Source organism: Schistocerca nitens, chromosome 5 (assembly GCF_023898315.1).
Source record: "Schistocerca nitens isolate TAMUIC-IGC-003100 chromosome 5, iqSchNite1.1, whole genome shotgun sequence".
Lineage (NCBI taxonomy): Eukaryota > Metazoa > Arthropoda > Insecta > Orthoptera > Acrididae > Schistocerca > Schistocerca nitens.
The window spans coordinates 528,340,647-528,359,050 of NC_064618.1; the positions used below are offsets into that span (position 1 = coordinate 528,340,647).

The 18,404-nt window shown below is 45.2% G+C and overlaps 1 protein-coding gene across 1 annotated transcript in view; it reads right to left on the minus strand.

Annotated features, from left to right (window-relative positions):
* Window positions 1-18,404, minus strand: part of LOC126259616 (kalirin) — a 1,784,965-nt gene that overhangs the window by 1,688,892 nt on the left and 77,669 nt on the right. The window contains exon 2 of the mRNA XM_049956530.1: window positions 18,289-18,348. Within this exon, the coding sequence (XP_049812487.1) occupies window positions 18,289-18,322 (34 nt within the window). The 5' untranslated portion in view covers window positions 18,323-18,348. The remainder of the gene's footprint in view (window positions 1-18,288; window positions 18,349-18,404) is intronic.

The following is an 18,404-nucleotide window of genomic DNA, read 5'->3' on the forward strand; positions in this document are numbered from 1 at the left end:
CACGACCAGTAGGCCAGCAAGACACGAGCTAGTCAGTCAGCAGAGAGGCCGTAAGCTTTCGTTTTGAAGAGCTGTCGGCAGCGGCGGCGGAACGCGCAGACGCCGTCAATGAAGCCGGCTAATTAACTGAAGAGGCCTCGTGAACACAGTTTGTCAATAATTGGGCGGACAAGGGCCCCCAAACGACGGGCGCGGTGGCGAACGGCTAATGGGTGTCGGCAGCGGCCGGCAGCGCCACAACTTTCGCCCTCCCGCTGTCCCTGTCAACACCTAGCCCCGAGCGCGCCCTTTTTTGCTAAAGCACATTTCGTTTTCAGCTGTGTCTGGTAAGCCCGTCAGTTTCATAAGAATTCGAAAAACGCTGCGGCAATTTCTCGGTGGAGTACTCTCCTACTGCGCCGTCCTCAGTCCTTTGAACCTCGTACCCGTTTGCATTCTCTCAGACGTAATTGGTAGCACTGCTTTAAACTCTCCGATTTGCTCTTTTGCGCTCTCTACCCTCTAGAAATATAGTACATGGCCGCGAGAGATTTTGTCCGAAATAATGACTGCCTTTCTCTTTAGCTGCGCTAATGACTATCAAAGAGTGTGCGTTCCATTAAACAGTCTTCACTCTTTCAACTGGTTTGTGACAATCCAAGATCCTCCAAAATAGTACTCACGTTCCAATCGTTGTATATCCGTGAAATGTTACCCCACGTCTGCTTACTCCAGAAAAGCTATGTTATTGCTGGATGCCTCAGTAAGGGAGCAACTGTCTACATCTTCCTTTAGTAAGGTCTTTTTTCAGCTTCCTCCCCACTTATCTGTTAATTACTCAACATTTAATACTCCATCCATCAACTTGAAGTACATCATACAGAAAGCAAGATTATACACGATTAGTATGACGAGGCTTTAGAGAGTGAGTTACACATTATTATGGAAAGCCCAGTGAGTTTATTAAGCAATTTTTTAATGTAAAAAAACAACGCATTGTTTGGTTGATATGTTCACAGCCAACAGCTGACAATTCTCGTTACCGTTGCATATACTTTTCTCAGTATAATATCTAATGAACAACTGCAAATAATGGGCATTGGATGCAATTTTTACTAATGAAACTGGCCTCAGTCCCTCTTTATTAGCTGCGTCTTGCGAGATTATGGTATGTTGTTCATATGTTTAGCGCTACACTGTAATTTGGTGTTTTCTGTCATTTGACAGTTACGTAGGATTTGTCTTTTACATATTGCAAGTTGCCAGTTAACTATAGAAGACAGCTTCCCTACCTTGTAATTTGAATTCTATTCCCCTGTTATTTTTATCGCTTTAAAATTAGTTGGACTTCGGTAAGTTTCATTCAGTGTCGCACTACATCTGAAACTGACACAGATGGTTCAAATGGCTCTGAGCCCTATGGGACTCAACTGCTGTGGTCATAAGTCCCCTAGAACTTAGCACTACTTAAACCTAACTAACCTAAGGACATCACACACATCCATGCCCGAGGCAGGATTCGAACCTGCGACCGTAGCGGTCGTGCGGTTCCAGACTGTAGCGCCTTTAACCGCTCGGCCACTCCGGCCGGCAAACTGACACAGATACGTAAAACTATTTTTCAACATAGTCACTAAGACTCTTTAAGCAATGGTCGGACCGTTCTACCAATCGTTCAGTTCCTCGACGACAGAAATCCGCACCCTGGTCGCGAAGCCGTGCGAGAACCAATGTGTGAACATTCCCATCGCTGAAAAATCTCCCTTCCCCACCCCCCCACAGCCCAGATGTTCTTCCCCCATTACCTGGACACTGTCCCCTGTGATTTACGTCATTGGTCTTCCTTCCCGATCAGATGGCCCACGCTTGTGCAGCCTTGCTCAAATAGTGGGCACCATTTCACTACGACTGAACGCGACATTACACCTGGCCTATACACCGCCAGAATTTCAAGGTAAATCTTCGTGCAATTTACACTTTTGCACACAGGAATCGTACTGACCCATATTTTGCGAGTACGTTCCCAGCTGCCGCGCCATTTCACCCGCAGATTGTGGTGTACCTGTTAGCCGTACCGCAGCAGAACTGTCTTTGTAGGAAACCCCTATATGTACACCCTTCTGACAGTGCATCATTTTTCTTAGGAAATGGGCTTAGCGTGGATCTACACGTGTACTTTTTGCAGTCCCCTCGTAATATTGTGCTCTCCTTGGTCTTACGCATTCCAGTATTGTTAATTATTGCTGACAGCTGCATCTGTTTGGGGGAACTGTGTCCCTATAAAATATAACAGCACAAAACAACACTGACATATGGTTAAAAGGAAAATTAAAGTTTAATATCCTGCCAAAGTAGATGTCTACATCTACATCCATATTCCACAAGTCACCGCACGATGTATGTCTGAGGGTACCTTGTAATACTACCAGTCATTTCTTTTCCTGTTCCACTTGAAAATAGATTAAGGAAAAGTCAACTGTCTATATGCCTCCGTTTAGGTACTAATTTCTAGTATGTTATCTTCGTGGTCCTTAAACGCGAAACGTATGTTGGCGGCAGTACGCTCGTTGTAGAGTCAGCTTCAAATACCGGTTCTCTAAATTTTCTCAATAGTGTTCCTCGAAAAGAACGTCATTTTCTCTCCAGGGATTCCCATTTCAGGCTCCAACGCATCTCCGTAACAGTTACTAGTTGTTCGATCCCATCAGCAACTAATCTAGCAGCCTGCCTCTCAATAGTTACTATGTCTTCCTTAACTCTGCCCTGGTGTGGATCCCAAACACTCGAGCTCTACTCAAGAATAGGTCGCACTAACGTCCTATATTGCAGTGTCCTTTGCAAATGAACTATTCTTTCCCAAAATTTTGCCGATACACGGAGGTCGACCATTCGCCTTCCGTATCACAATCCTCGTCCACGCCATGAAGGCCACCGTGTCATCTTCTGTCATCTTCTGGAAGTGGTATGGAAATGCGCGTGGTCAGCCTATCGCTTTTACAGCGATTTTGCAGAGTTTTCTGTGGTGTCACATATCGATAGCCCCCCACGGGCGTCCCACAGCTGGTAACGGAATTCTAAATAGCGGTCGTGCAGGATCTGGAAGACGCAACGGTTCGCACCTGCAGAGACGCTATGCAGACGCCGTCTTGTCGCAGTTCCAACACCACAGTTCGTACTTAGAACAGCGAAACACTTTCTTGCCGATTTTGAGATTCCTGGACTCCGTTTCTTGCTACATTATTTGTAATGAGTCTTCATAAATTTGGAGGAATACAAGTTAAGTAAACGTTCTCTTTGCTCTGTTAAGTTGTTCGTTAAGCATTTCTGCTCCTGCTCAGCTTTCCTTCGACGTCAGTTGCCACATCACTCTGTAGCCCACCTCTCATTAAAATTCTGTACAAAATCGTTCACAACATTTTCAGACAGTGGAGCCGCTACTACTCAGTCAAGTAGCTCATCAATTAGCCTCACGAGGCTAAAAGCGTCCCTTATGCTTCCTCCTACCTAGGATAAATCCTTAACAGCCCCGGGAATCGAATCTGGGTCCTCTGTATGGCAACATCTACGAGTTGTGTTTTTTAAGTAAGTACCGTTTTGTAGTTAAAAAATACGTGCTAAGATATCTCAATAATTTTATTTTTACATGAAATCCTGTACTTTAAACTACTTTTCTACATAATTTCCGTCAATATTGAGGCACTTGTCATAACGTTGTACCAGTTTTTGAATACCCTCCTCATAGAAGTCTCCCGCCTGACTTGTTAAACACTGCATAATCACTGTTTTGACTTCATCACTGTTTCATCGTCTTGATGACGCTGACCGCCCAGGTGTTTCTTCAAGTGCAGGAACACGATGCCCTTGCTCAACTTCCATGGACTGTTGCTTTGATTCTGGTGTGACGTAGGCCACCCATGTTTCATCGCCCGTAACAATTTGGCTTAAGAAATCATCACCGTCGTTGTGGTACCGTTCAAGGAAAGTCAATGCACTGCCTAAACGTTTGGTTATCTGCACATCCGTCAACAATTTTCGGTAATTCAAGTGCTTGTTCACAATGCCATACAAAACACTACGAGAAACATTAGGAAAGTCATCCCGCAAGGAGGAAATCATAAAGCGTCTGTTTTCTCCCACCTCATTTTCCACTTCTTGCACCAAACTTTCATTAACGACCGAAGGACGCCCACTCCGTTGTTCATCGTGCACATTTGTGCGCCATCTTTAAATCCCCTCACCCACTTTCTTACCATTCCATCACTCATAATGTTTTCTCCGTAAACTGCACAGATCTCACGATGAATAGCGATCGCTTTTAGGCCTTTACCACTAAGGAATCTTATAACAGCCCGTACTTCACAGTCGGCGGGACTCACGATTATCGGAGGCATTTTAAACACTCAGTACACAACGTAAAAAAGGAAGAATCAGACTGTAATTGTGTCAGTGCGTAGATTAAGGGACAGGCTTTCATGTAAAAATAAAATTATTTAGATATCTTAGCACGTCTTTTTTTGAATTTCAAAACGGTACTTACTTAAAAAACACGCCTCGTACTTGGACTACTCAGCCACGGAGGCGGAAGATGTCTTCGATCGCCTGATATACGTCAGACGTACTATGTGTAAGAACTTCAATAAAGAAGAAGTGCTAACGAGCTAGACTTAACCCTTTTAAAAGAAACAAGGAGGGCAGGAGGTGACCATGATATGCAAGGGTGAAGAGAGGTCGTAGGGAGGCTACGGGGGCAGGCTGCATCAGCGGTGAGCAGGCAGGCTCGGACTGAGCATGCGCCCGCTAGTAGCACGGGAATCGCCGCGGACCCCGCTGGTCGCAGCTTCACTTAATTTGCATCCTGCGCGACGCCGGCGCCCGAGGAGTGGGCGCCTGCGTAATGGAGTCCTTCCGGAGCTCTAATTACAACTCACCCGCCGCCTAGCGGAGTTCAAGCCGAAAATGTATGCTGCGCTGGGAGCCTCAGTAAGCGGAGTTACGCACTTGTACGTCTGGTCACCAGGGAGCTGCGACCATGCGCAAACAGTTCAGGGACACAGCATTTGCAATATGCGCACAGGATGTTTCACGGGTACCCCAGCAGGCAGCTGCATGGATAGTTTCGCATGAAAAACCTCATACAGAGTGGCTCACGGCTAACAGTTCAGAGCTCTTATAAATGATTCATTCGTTGTCAAAGTTATATACACTCCTGGAAATGGAAAAAAGAACACATTGACACCGGTGTGTCAGACCCACCATACTTGCTCCGGACACTGCGAGAGGGCTGTACAAGCAATGATCACACGCACGGCACAGCGGACACACCAGGAACCGCGGTGTTGGCCGTCGAATGGCGCTAGCTGCGCAGCATTTGTGCACCGCCGCCGTCAGTGTCAGCCAATTTGCCGTGGCATACGGAGCTCCATCGCAGTCTTTAACACTGGTAGCATGCCGCGACAGCGTGGACGTGAACCGTATGTGCAGTTGACGGACTTTGAGCGAGGGCGTATAGTGGGCATGCGGGAGGCCGGGTGGACGTACCGCCGAATTGCTCAACACGTGGGGCGTGAGGTCTCCACAGTACATCGATGTTGTCGCCAGTGGTCGGCGGAAGGTGCACGTGCCCGTCGACCTGGGACCGGACCGCAGCGACGCACGGATGCACGCCAAGACCGTAGGATCCTACGCAGTGCCGTAGGGGACCGCACCGCCACTTCCCAGCAAATTAGGGACACTGTTGCTCCTGGGGTATCGGCGAGGACCATTCGCAACCGTCTCCATGAAGCTGGGCTACGGTCCCGCACACCGTTAGGCCGTCTTCCGCTCACGCCCCAACATCGTGCAGCCCGCCTCCAGTGGTGTCGCGACAGGCGTGAATGGAGGGACGAATGGAGACGTGTCGTCTTCAGCGATGAGAGTCGCTTCTGCCTTGGTGCCAATGATGGTCGTATGCGTGTTTGGCGCCGTGCAGGTGAGCGCCACAATCAGGACTGCATACGACCGAGGCACACAGGGCCAACACCCGGCATCATGGTGTGGGGAGCGATCTCCGTACACCACTGGTGATCGTCGAGGGGACACTGAATAGTGCACGGTACATCCAAACCGTCATCGAACCCATCGTTCTACCATTCCTAGACCGGCAAGGGAACTTGCTGTTCCAACAGGACAATGCACGTCCGCATGTATCCCGTGCCACCCAACGTGCTCTAGAAGGTGTAAGTCAACTACCCTGGCCAGCAAGATCTCCGGATCTGTCCCCCATTGAGCATGTTTGGGACTGGATGAAGCGTCGTCTCACGCGGTCTGCACGTCCAGCACGAACGCTGGTCCAACTGAGGCGCCAGGTGGAAATGGCATGGCAAGCCGTTCCACAGGACTACATCCAGCATCTCTACGATCGTCTCCATGGGAGAATAGCAGCCTGCATTGCTGCGAAAGGTGGATATGCACTGTACTAGTGCCGACATTGAGCATGCTCTGTTGCCTGTGTCTATGTGCCTGTGGTTCTGTCAGTGTGATCATGTGATGTATCTGACCCCAGGAATGTGTCAATAAAGTTTCCCCTTCCTGGGACAATGAATTCACGGTGTTCTTATTTCAATTTCCAGGAGTGTATTTTCCGAATATTGGATGTATAAAAATGACTGACGCATGAACAGAACCGTAGACTCGTCGAATTTTCACTGTGCCCCCCAATTGGCGCTACAAGTGCAGTGTCTTTATAAAATGGTAACAAAGCAAGAAAAGAGATTTTGTGTCTTGGAATACGCTATTTGATTACCTATGACAACAGTGAAGCGTGCGTTCAGAAGGAATTATGGAAAAGAACCATCCTGTAAACAGAGAAATATTGTGCCTTGACCGACAATTTAGGGGCACTGCTTGTCTGTAGTCTTCTCCATAACCAGAAAAGGAGCGGTCGACCAAGTGTGCCGGATGCTATCGTGGAGAACTTGAGGGAAAGTTTACGTAGTCCGAAAAAATCAACGGTCTGCACGAGCCACTCAACTGGAATACCACAGCGAGCAGTGTGGCAGATTTTGGGACGCCGATTACATTGCAGACCATACCGTCTGCATCTCGTGGAAGAATTAAAAACCGGAAGGTTACGGTCAGCATCTTCAATTTTGCATCACAATGCAGAATGCGTTTGAGAATGCACGTTTCGCCTCCAAGCAGATATTTAGCGACGGAGCAACATTCCACCTACGGGGAAAGATGTATCGGCACGACTTGTGTGTGTGTGTGTGTGTGTGTGTGTGTGTGTGTGTGTGTGTGTGTGTGTGTATGTATGTGTGTGTGTGTGTGTGTGTGCGTGCGCAGGGGGGGAGGGGGGGGGGGCGGCGGCACTTAAAAGCCTTATCACATTGTGACGCGTGAATGGGATTCGCAGAAGGTCAATGTTCTCTGTGCTGTTTCACAAACGAAGATGAATGGACCGTTTTTCTTCTGTGAGAAAATTGTGCCGGGCACTTCTTACCTGGGTTTGTTGCTGTTGTGGTTGTATCCACAAATGACTGCTGATTCCGAGAATTTCATCTTCCAGCAAGACGCCTAACCCTGCCTCCACCTCTTTGAACACAGAAGTTCGCTGCCGGCCGCGGTGGCCGTGCGGTTCTAGACGCTTCAGTCCGGAACCGTGTGACTGCCACGGTCGCAGATTCGAATCCTGCCTCGGGCATGGATGTGTGTGATGTCCTTAGGTTGGTTAAGTTTATGTAGTTCTAAGTTCTAGAGGACTGCTGACCAAAGATGTTAAGTCCCATAGTGCTCAGAGCCATTTCAACCATTTTTTAGAAGTTCATCGCTACCTAAACAACGGACTTCCGCATCCCAAATTTTGGGCGTTATGGTGAAGATGATGTGGTTCTCTTTCTTTGTCCCCCTCCCAAGTCCCCCGAATTATCGCCTTGTGCCTTCTACATTTTGGGACTACAGTAAGGATCGTGTTTATGTGCCCCCAATGGCAATAACGCTGGAACACCTCAGGGAACGCATCAATGTTCCTGTGATGACCAATGACAGCATGTTGCTACGCAAGGTACGGAACGGGTCGTGTGTCCGGAGTCGCACTAAAAAAAATTACAGAGTGCAAAATGCGAATTTGGTGAGTTTACGGTTCAATTCATGCATCAATCATATTTGTACATGTAACATTTGGGAAAATATAGCCGCGAGGGATTAGCCGAGCGGTCTAAGGCGCTGCAGTCATGGACTGTGCGGTTGGTCCCGGCGGAGGTTCGAGTCCTGCCTCGGGCATGGGTGCGTGTGTTTGTCCTTAGGATAATTTACGTTAAGTAGTGTATAAGCTTAGGGACTGATGACCTTAGCGGTCAAGTCCCATAAGATTTTACACACACATTTTTTGGGAAAATATAGGTATCTGAAAACGAGTGAATCATTTATGTAGCCCTGTGCATTTGCATTTGGTTATTTCAGCGTATGTATGAAGCAATATAATTTAAAGGTAATGTTGTGCACGCATTGCTGTTACTGAAGAGCCAAACACAAGTTCATTTCTTAAAAGCTACATCACAAAAACGTCTTTCATCATTGCTGATGTATTGCTGAAGATGTTCGCAGAAGCTATTCATTACGTTATTATACATTTATTGAGGAATGGTGTTCATTACTTTCCGTATTACGGCTTTCAACTCATCTGTCTTGTGGAGTCGACGTAAAAGAACTTTGCTGTTGACCCCACAGAAGAAAATCAGAGGCTGAAAATTCAGGGGATCTTCCCGATCATGGAACATCACCGAATTGTGAAAATATTCGATATGGAAAGTGAGGCCACAGTGTACTCACTGAATTACGGCCCATATCAGCTGTAGCCCCCAGCTTGTCGAATTGTTACTCATGGCCGCATAACGACCGGAAACGACAGTCACTGGTCGGCCGTTGTCTTGCAAAATAATCGTAATTATTATTATTATTATTATTATTATTATTATTAAAAAACGCCCCATTTATTACAATGGGCTAGGCAACAGCACACCAGATGACGAAATTTGGCCTACTCTGACCCCTTTCATGAGTGTGATGCGGGTTTGTGTCGGAGTAAGCTTTTTTTTTTTATTAACAAACCTATTAGGATGAAATTTTCCTCATAAACCATCACGAGATTTATCAAAAACGCGTCATCCTAGTCAATTTTGTCCAGTAATGTTGTGCAAAAATTGCGCCTACTCTCGTTTATCTCTCGGCCGTAACTGTCGACCCACTTCCATCTTGGAAGGACGAAAGTTTAAATCTTGCTTCACAATGCTCTGGAAAGGCGTGCCAGGGATTTGTAATATTCTGGAATGGCGACGAAAGCATCAGAGTGGGCTTCGCAGCAGCGCTGCATGATCTGATCGGGTATTTTCCGACATCAGCATTCCTACTATCATTTGACGCCCATAACACTTCACTATAATTACAGAACCCGTCTTACGTCATTGTTTTATCCACCTGTATATTGTGCTCCGGTCTGGAACCCGGAAATGGAGGTCTCTTCCACTTTGCATTGAGCTTTGGTCAACCGCAACGCTCTGCACACGACAGAACACCACTGCCTCAATACGCACCTGCATTGGCCAGCGTTCCATACCGAACTGAATGGCGCACTATGAGGGGCTGAGTATATGCACAAAAGGCGTGAGTTCATCTACATATAGCTGGGTGGCCAAAGGAAAATGTGCTATTTCCCGCGGGGCATCCTGTAGTCACATGTGCCCATTTTCAGTGGATAGGAAGGTATGTCTGCTACAAGTTTTGCGCACATTCCAATACCTACGCGTTCCGCTTTAACAGAAGATTTTCATTTAACTAGTTCAATACTAGTTCCTTTAGTTTATAGCAATGACGTTTGTAAATAGGGTTTAATTCATGTCCAATTTACAGTAACAATTTATGTAGAGGGTGTACAAAAAACATGCTGACAAATTTCGAGAGGTCGTAGATGGTGTATTGAGGAAAATTCTGAAGACTAGAAGCCATCGTCACCAAACGACGTTATAGAGCGTTAAAATTTTCTAGAGAAATCGCCTGCCAGTAGGCCGCCACTTCGGTAGCACAGGTGACTTTGTATTAAGTGTTGTTGGAGCAGCTGTGTACCAGTACCACCGTGCGCTCCGTGTACAGTGCAGCGCGAAAAAAGCCATCATATCAACCCGAGAACATTGGAGATCTCTGAGGAAATAAAGGAGCAAATAATTACTGATGCATTGATACAATAGGTAACTACTCACTGAAAGATTCGCCATCACCCATGACCTTTCTATGAGAAAAAGATTAAACCCATTCGTACAAATCCGTAAACTGGAGTTTCAGTGTAAGAGCTGGAGAATAATTATTACACTTATTCTACACTTAAAGCAGATGATTAGCAACAAAGTAGTCTGACATAATAACCCACATTAAGTTCTCTAATAGGTGATTGAAGGAACAACCAAAAACCAGACGGAACTCTGGTTCACACGCCCCAAAAAAATTGGATCTAGGTGTAGGCAGAGTGTTTTAAAAAAGTGTATCACATATTCCTATAGCAGCTGCGTGTAGGAAAACTGGAAGAAAAATTCCTATAATGAAATGTGCGCACAGCAATACCTGCTGGGATATGGGCTGTTGAAGATTCTCACTTCACAGCCGGCATTTTATTTACAGATAAAGCAGGGTTCACCAGGGATGATACAGTAAACTACCCAATATGCACGTGTGGGCAGATGCAAATCTTCCAACAATCGTGGCCGAGGCAGCAGGGTCGCTTTAGTATCAATGTATGGGCAAGAACTGTCGATAGCAGACGCTAAGGACCATATACATTATCAAACAGATTTCTGCACGATGAATTACAAGCACTGTTGGAGAACGTTACCCTTACAGAAAAACAGCTATGATGGGGCAAAATCCCACTTTCTTGGGATCATGCGACACTATATCACCGCAGCGTTTTATGGGCGATGAATGAAACGAAGTGGCCCGATGGATGGCTCCCTGTTCATCGGACATGAATCGTCTGGATTTCTGGCTACGGAGACATTTAAAGCATTCCTGTACGCCTAATCCACCGATAATGTGCATACGTTACAGAAGCCTATGACCAATGCATGTGATATGCAATTCGAATGCAGCCAGGTGTATTTGAAAGGGTGCGTGACTCACTGTGAAGAAGGGCTGAACGAAATGTCATTATGCAACGTAAGCACATGCAGCACTGCCTATAGTCTCTATTTCTAAGCCCGTCTTCCACTCACGCCATGGCATCAACGTGCAGGGCTCGAATGGAGCCGTCAGAGAATCACTTGGAAGATGAAATGGCGCGTCGTGTTCTTCAGTGATTAAAGCAGATTCTGCCTGCATACAATTGATGGTAGTTCGCGCGTATGGTGAGCGCTGTCTCGTAGAGTGCATTCATCCACGACACACTGGCCTCACCCCAGATCTTATAATAATAATAATAATAATAATAATAATAAGCTACAACTATCTTTCACTTTTGGTGTTTCTGTAGGGGACGTTAATTAGCGCTCGGAACGTGCAGAAGGTTGTTAGACCCATTATTTTGCCGTTCTTGCAACAGGAAGGTGATGTGCTGTTCCAATAGGATAATGCTCCCCCACACACTGCCCGTGAAATTCAACGTGCTCTCTGCAGCCACTTCCCTGGCCAACATTATCTCCGGACTTGCAACAGGATGCAAGAATCAGCGCCTACATTGTCGGCGTGGAGGCTATACCACGTACTAATACGGGTGTTTCAGCATGGGTCGATACCTGGTACGTCAGAACCGCTTGCGCTATTGATATGTCATTATTTCAGGTACATACACATTTTGCAGCAATAAATCTTTAATGAATCGGAAACGTCTAAAAGGATGTAGTAATTTTTTTCCGGCAATGTATAAATATACGGACTTGTCTTGCAGTTCTGATCAGTACCATCTGTAGAAATACGAGGGGTGGTCGAAAAGTTTCTCGTCCGAGATAGTTACTGTAATGTCCCGCATAAACAATACCAGCTATTTTTATGGTGACCCCTTGTGGGTATGCAAGTCAAATTTCGCAGCTCCAACTTTTGCCCCTAGGATGCCTTGTATACCGTGGTGTAAGCAAAATAGCGAATATCGAGAGAATCGAGAACCGAGCTCTGATTGAATATCTTCATTTGAAGGGAATAACGCCCAAGGAAATTGCGGAGGACATGCGGAATACACTTCAGGACAGTGCTCGATCCTATGCAACAGTGAAAGACTGCATGTCCGACTTCAAACGTGGAAGAACGAGTCCTGAAGATACGCCAAGGAGAGGAAGGCCTGTCACCGTTGCCACTGATGAAACAGTGACTGCAATTCACGATACGATTTTGCAAGATCGTCGAACAACGTCACATCACATCGAAACCACATTTGGAATCTCCCATGGGCGTGCTCAAGACACTGTTGTGGATATTTTGGGAATCTGGAAACTTTCATCCCGGTGGTCTCTAAAGATTTGAATGCAAATCAGAGATCGGAGCGGGTGCAGTGTTGTGAAGAAATCGCCCGCCAATTCAAAGCGGGTGAAGATGGCTTTTTTGCAAGTTACGTAACAATGGACGAAACATGGGTTCATAACTTTGATCCTGAGACAAAACATCAGCCACAACAATGGAAACATCCTTCATCCCCTACCCCAAAAACATTCCGGGTGCAAAAATGAGCCAGTTAGGTGATGGCATGGGTCTTCTGGGATGCAGAAGGGGTAATTATGGTGGATTACTTGCAAAAGGGCTTAAATATCAATGTATCATACTGCTGCACCCTTGGGCGCCGTTTGAGAGAAGAGACAAAGAAAAAAGGCGCGGGAAATTGGCGCGCGGAGTTCTTTTGCATCGGGACAACGCACCGGCGCACAAAGCCCTCGCAACACTGGATACTCTGCATGATGTGGGTTCGAATTGCTACGTCATCCGCCATATTCTCTATTTATGTCTCCATCAGACTTTTTATCTTTTCCCGAACGTAAAAAAAGACCTCAAAGAACGACGATTTGACAATGATGATGCAGTGATTGATGATGTGAACGCGTGGTTGGACTCGAAATCGAAGACCTTTTATTTGAATGGTTTGCAGAAGTTATCTGAACGTGCCTGCAAATGTGTTAGTGCACACGGGTATTATATTGAAAAATAAATTGGTATTATGAAATTTCTGTCATCGTTTATTTGTTAGGTTAGACCCCCCCCCTCGTATGCGACAGTTTTTTAAAACATGCTGTATTTGTTCTGCAGGACTCAGTCGACAGAATCACAATCGTGGATATGTGAATGGTCCGTCCCGTTTAACGGAGAGGAAAGCCAACATCTTTGCCGGCCAGAAAGGAAGAAACCAACGACACAATCATAAGCCGAAATAGCCATTATGTATAAAGTAAAAGCACAATTATCACCAATCTGAACGAACTAAAGCACCATTAGAGATACTAAATGTGTATTCGAACGAAAATAGGTTTACATTTCGGTTATGTCATCGCGAGATGTTTTCCATGCCTTTACCAAGTCGAATTATGCAAAAACCTTTGTGGTTCCTTCAGTAAGGACATACTATTTCTCCTCCTCGTCCACAGGTGCCACAGTCACACCTGGGAAGGTTGAACTGTCGACAGGACATTAAATCCTAATACGAAATTTAACGGTTGATTAACAGCGATTGTCGCCCTTCAACAGATAACAAACGTTGCTTTAATGGCAGTTATTTTCAACATTCTCCGTTCATCCAGTTGATCTGTAAGTTAATGAATATGTAATTCTTGTTAATGTTATAAATAACGTGTAAATGGTTTTCAGTTTTATGTTGAGTACAGGTAAGAGTATTCAAAACAACAAAACCGCAATGTAGCGCCTCTGTGGTGAAATAACCATGTGCAGTGCCACTGCCCCGCAAACGACCTACTATATTAAGTGAAGTCTTGTTCTGGTAGTTACTGGAAACATGCCGACCGCGGTCCACATTCTTTCGGGAAAGGGATGGGGGCGGGGGCATTAACGAATCTTGGCTTTCTGTCAACATCAACACAAAGAGGGTCAGACGTTTTCGGCTGAAGTTCAAGGCCTTTGAAAACTATCATCGTTTTATACTTTTTAAATAGTCAAGATTCTCAGTTCCTAAATCGAAGAAAGACGAAAGTTACGAGATGTAGCTGAAATGAGAACAGCCGAAAACTTATCAAAACTGAGGATCACCAAGTACACGAAGTTAAGGCGTTTTGCTACCTCGCAGCAAAATAATCTATGACGGACGGAGCAAGGGGGGCATAAAAAGCAGTTCATCTCTGGCAAAAAGGTCATTCATGGCCAAGAGAATTCTACTAGTGTCAAACTTGGTTTGAGGAAGATGTTTCTGAGAATTTAAGTTTGAAGCACAGCTCTGTATGGTAGTGAAACACAGACTGTTGGAAAAGAAACAGATGAGAATCGAAGCATTTCAGACGTGGTGCTACAGAAGAGTGTTGAAAATTAGGTGGCCTGATAAGACAGGATATAAGGAGGTTATCCACAGAATCGGCGAGGAAAGGATTGCATGGAAAACAGTAACAGGGAGGGACAGGGTGATAGAACATATGTTAAGACGTAAGGGAATAACCCCTATTGTACAGTACGGCGCTGTAAAGGATAAAAACTGTAGAGGAAGACAGAGGTTGCAATTCATACAGCAAACAGTTGAGACTGTAGGTTGCAACTGCTGAGGTGTACAGGTTGACACAGGAGGGGAATTCGTGGCGTGTCGCATCAAACCAGTCAGAAGAGTGATGACTCAAAAAAAAAATTTAAAAAAATAAAAAAAAATCAGGCGTACGTGACACTCTAAAGTGTGTGTTTGGAGGTTCAAACATATTAGACGTAATGCGCAAGGCATGAAACAAACATTTTACCATCCTTTAATGGCGTACCTGAAATATACATAACCTTTTCTACAAATAACGTCAGATATGTTCCCGTTTGTAGCACCTTATGTTAACTCGGACACAATCACTTCATATTCAATCTGATCTTAATCTTGCATACCAAAAATGCTTTTCTTGTGTACCTAGACACAAACATACGATTCTCCCCATCCTTACGGACCTAATACTCGTGGGAAACTTTCTTATTATGAATATTGACTTTAAGTTAACAGAGAGACTGAAATAAAAATCACCCATGTTACTGCGGAGATGTTTTCGGTCGTGCAGCAACACGAAACCACCCACAAGAATAAACAAAGAGAAGAGATAAAATCTGACATTAGGTACCACAGAAACGAAAAATTTTCCCGCTGCATGTTCATCCTGCAGCCAGAAAATGCTTTTCCAAAAATATGCAGACGCAAAGACCTTGTAACTATCCAGCGTCAATGGGGCGAAACAGCATAATCATAGACAAAATTATGTAGTGGTAGACAAGCGAAACAGTGCTGGTGGTAGTCGATACATATCTAATACCCATCTGATCGCACGTACCTCGAGGCAAGGGAAACACGGTACTTTTTGCAGCTCAAAGATTAGAAAAATTTCCCTAGTTGTGAATTAAATTGACGGAGCTGAATCAACAAGTAACTATGTTTAAATTCTCTCAGAAGAAGAGAATGAGTACGGGAACTATTTGCAATATTACGTAAGAAACCGTGATGGTATGGCCTGAATAAGAGAACTGAAGAGCTATTATCTCCTCCACTGCTGTACCGGTTTTTTTTTTCGGCTTAACATTATTGAATCATTTAGGACAAATTTATTTGATGTCACTACCGGTACTACGAAAACTTATCTTTTTCTGATTAATCACAGTGTAAATAAGCTAAGGACTTCGATCGGAACGTTAACACCGATGACTCGTAAGAAACGCGGTAAAGGTTAGCTGACAAAAGTCGTTGGGTACCTCCTAATATCGTGTCGGACCTCCTTTTCCCCGGAGTAGTGCAGTAACTCGACGTGGCATAGACTCAACAAGTCATTGGCAGTCCCCTGCCGGAAAACTGAGCAATGCCTGAACAGCCGTCCATAACTGCGAAAGTGTTGCCGGTGCAGAATTTTGTGCACGAACTGACCTCTTGATTATGTCCCTCAAACGTTCGATGGGATTCATGTCGGGCGATTTGGGTAACCGAATCATTCGCTCGAATTGTTCAGAATGTTCTTCAAACCAATCGCGAGCAATTGAGTCATCCATAAAAATTTCATCGCTGTTTGGGAACACGAAGTCCACGAATGCCTGAAAATGGCCTCCAAGAAGCAGTTGGACCGGAGGATCCAGTCCATTCCATGTGAACACAGCCCACACCATTATGGAGCTACCACCAGCTTGCACAGTGCCTTGTTGACAACTTGAGTCCATAGCTTTGTGAGGGTGTGCGCCACACTCCAACCCTACCATCAGCTCCTACCAGCTGAAATCGGGACTCATCTAAAGAGGCCAGGGTTTTCCAGTTGTCTAGGATCCAACCGATATGGTTAAGAGCCCTGAAGAGACGCTGCAGGCGATGTTCTGCTGTTAGCAGATGGACTCGTGTCGGTCGTCTGCTGCCAAAGCCCATTAGCGCCAAATTTCGCCGCCCTGTCCTAACGGATACGTTCGTCGTACGTCCCACACTGATTTCTGCGGTAATTTCACGCAGTGTTGCTTGGCTCTTTGCACTGACAACTCTACGAAAACGCCACTGCCTTGACCGCGGAGAGAGGTAATGCCTGAAATTTCATATTCTCGGCATATTCTTGACACTGTGGATCACGGAATACTGAATTCCCTACCGATTTCGGAAATGGAACATTCCATTGGTCTAGCTCCAATTACCATTCCGCGTTCAAAATCTGTTAATACACGTCGCACGGCAATAATTACACCGGAAACCTTGCCACATGAATCACCTGACTACAAATGGCAGCCCTAATGCACTGCTCTTTTATACCTCGTCTACGTGATACTACCGCCATTTGTATACGTGGATATCGCTATCCCATGATTTTCACCACCTCATTGTACAGGGTGATTCAAAAAGAATACCACAACTTTAGGAATTTAAAACTCTGCAACGACAAAAGGCAGAGCTAAGCACTATCTGTCGGCGAGTTAAGGGAGCTATAAAGTTTCATTTAGTTGTACATTTGTTCGCTTGAGGCGCTGTTGACTAGGCGTCAGCGTCAGTTGATGCTAAGATGGCGAACGCTCAACAGAAAGCTTTTTGTGTTATTGAGTACGGCAGAAGTGAATCGACGACAGTTGTTCAGCGTGCATTTCGAACGAAGTATGGTGTTAAACCTCCTAATAGGTGGTGTATTAAACGTTGGTATAAACAGTTTACAGAGAATGGGTGTTTGTGCAAAGGGAAAAGTTCTGGACGGCCGAGAACGAGTGATGAAAATGTAGCACGCATCCAGCAAGCATTTGTTCGCAGCCCAGGAAAATCGACTCGCAGAGCTAGCAGAGAGCTGCAAATTCCACAATCAACTGTATGGAGTGTCCTACGAAAAAGGTTAGTTATGAAACCTGAACGTCAACTACCCGAGGCGATGGATCGGCCGCCAGGCAGCCCGTGACAGAGCACTTCATCACTGGCCTCCAAGAAGCCCTGATCTTACCCCCTGCGATTTTTTCTTATGGGGGTATGTTAAGGATATGGTGTTTCGGCCACCTCTCCCAGCCACCATTGATGATTTGAAACGAGAAATAACAGCAGCTATCCAAACTGTTACGCCTGATATGCTACAGAGAGTGTGGAACGAGTTGGAGTATCGGGTTGATATTGCTCGTGTGTCTGGAGGGGGCCATATTGAACATCTCTGAACTTGTTTTTGAGTGAAAAAAAACCTTTTTAAATGCTCTTTGTAATGCTGTATAACAGAAGGTTATATTATGTTTCTTTCATTAAATACACATTTTTAAAGTTGTGGTATTCTTTTTGAATCACCCTGTATTATAAACACTACCAGTCAGTTTCGAAAACAGAGTCCGGATTTCACCGAACATCCATTGCTTGTTTAGACGACCTTTTTTTGATACATCGAACAATGGAAACTGTGTATTTTGTACGTTAAATGATTTATGACACACATAACATTTGACAGACAGTGCTTATACTTTTTTTAAAAATGATGATTAGAGCAAGCAGTACAATATAATGTGCCTGACGGCACACATGCGACGGAAGTTATGTTATTAAATTTGACCGTAATAAAATTAATTTATCATAGAAAAGTTATGAGAGGAAGTTCAGTGCGTAAGCAGTATAACAACAGCGGAAGCATCAGTTACGAAAATGCGAAAAGAGTTAGAAATGAAATCAAAAGCAGAAAAGGGGCTTCGCTATTCAGGGCTCACCTGATTCAGCGAAGGACGTCGCTGCGTTTGACATCCGCTGTCCCAAGGTGGCGGCTGGTCCTTGCGACGGAAAATAAAAAGAAGAGTGTTAGGGCAACAAATTAGCCGTCAACATA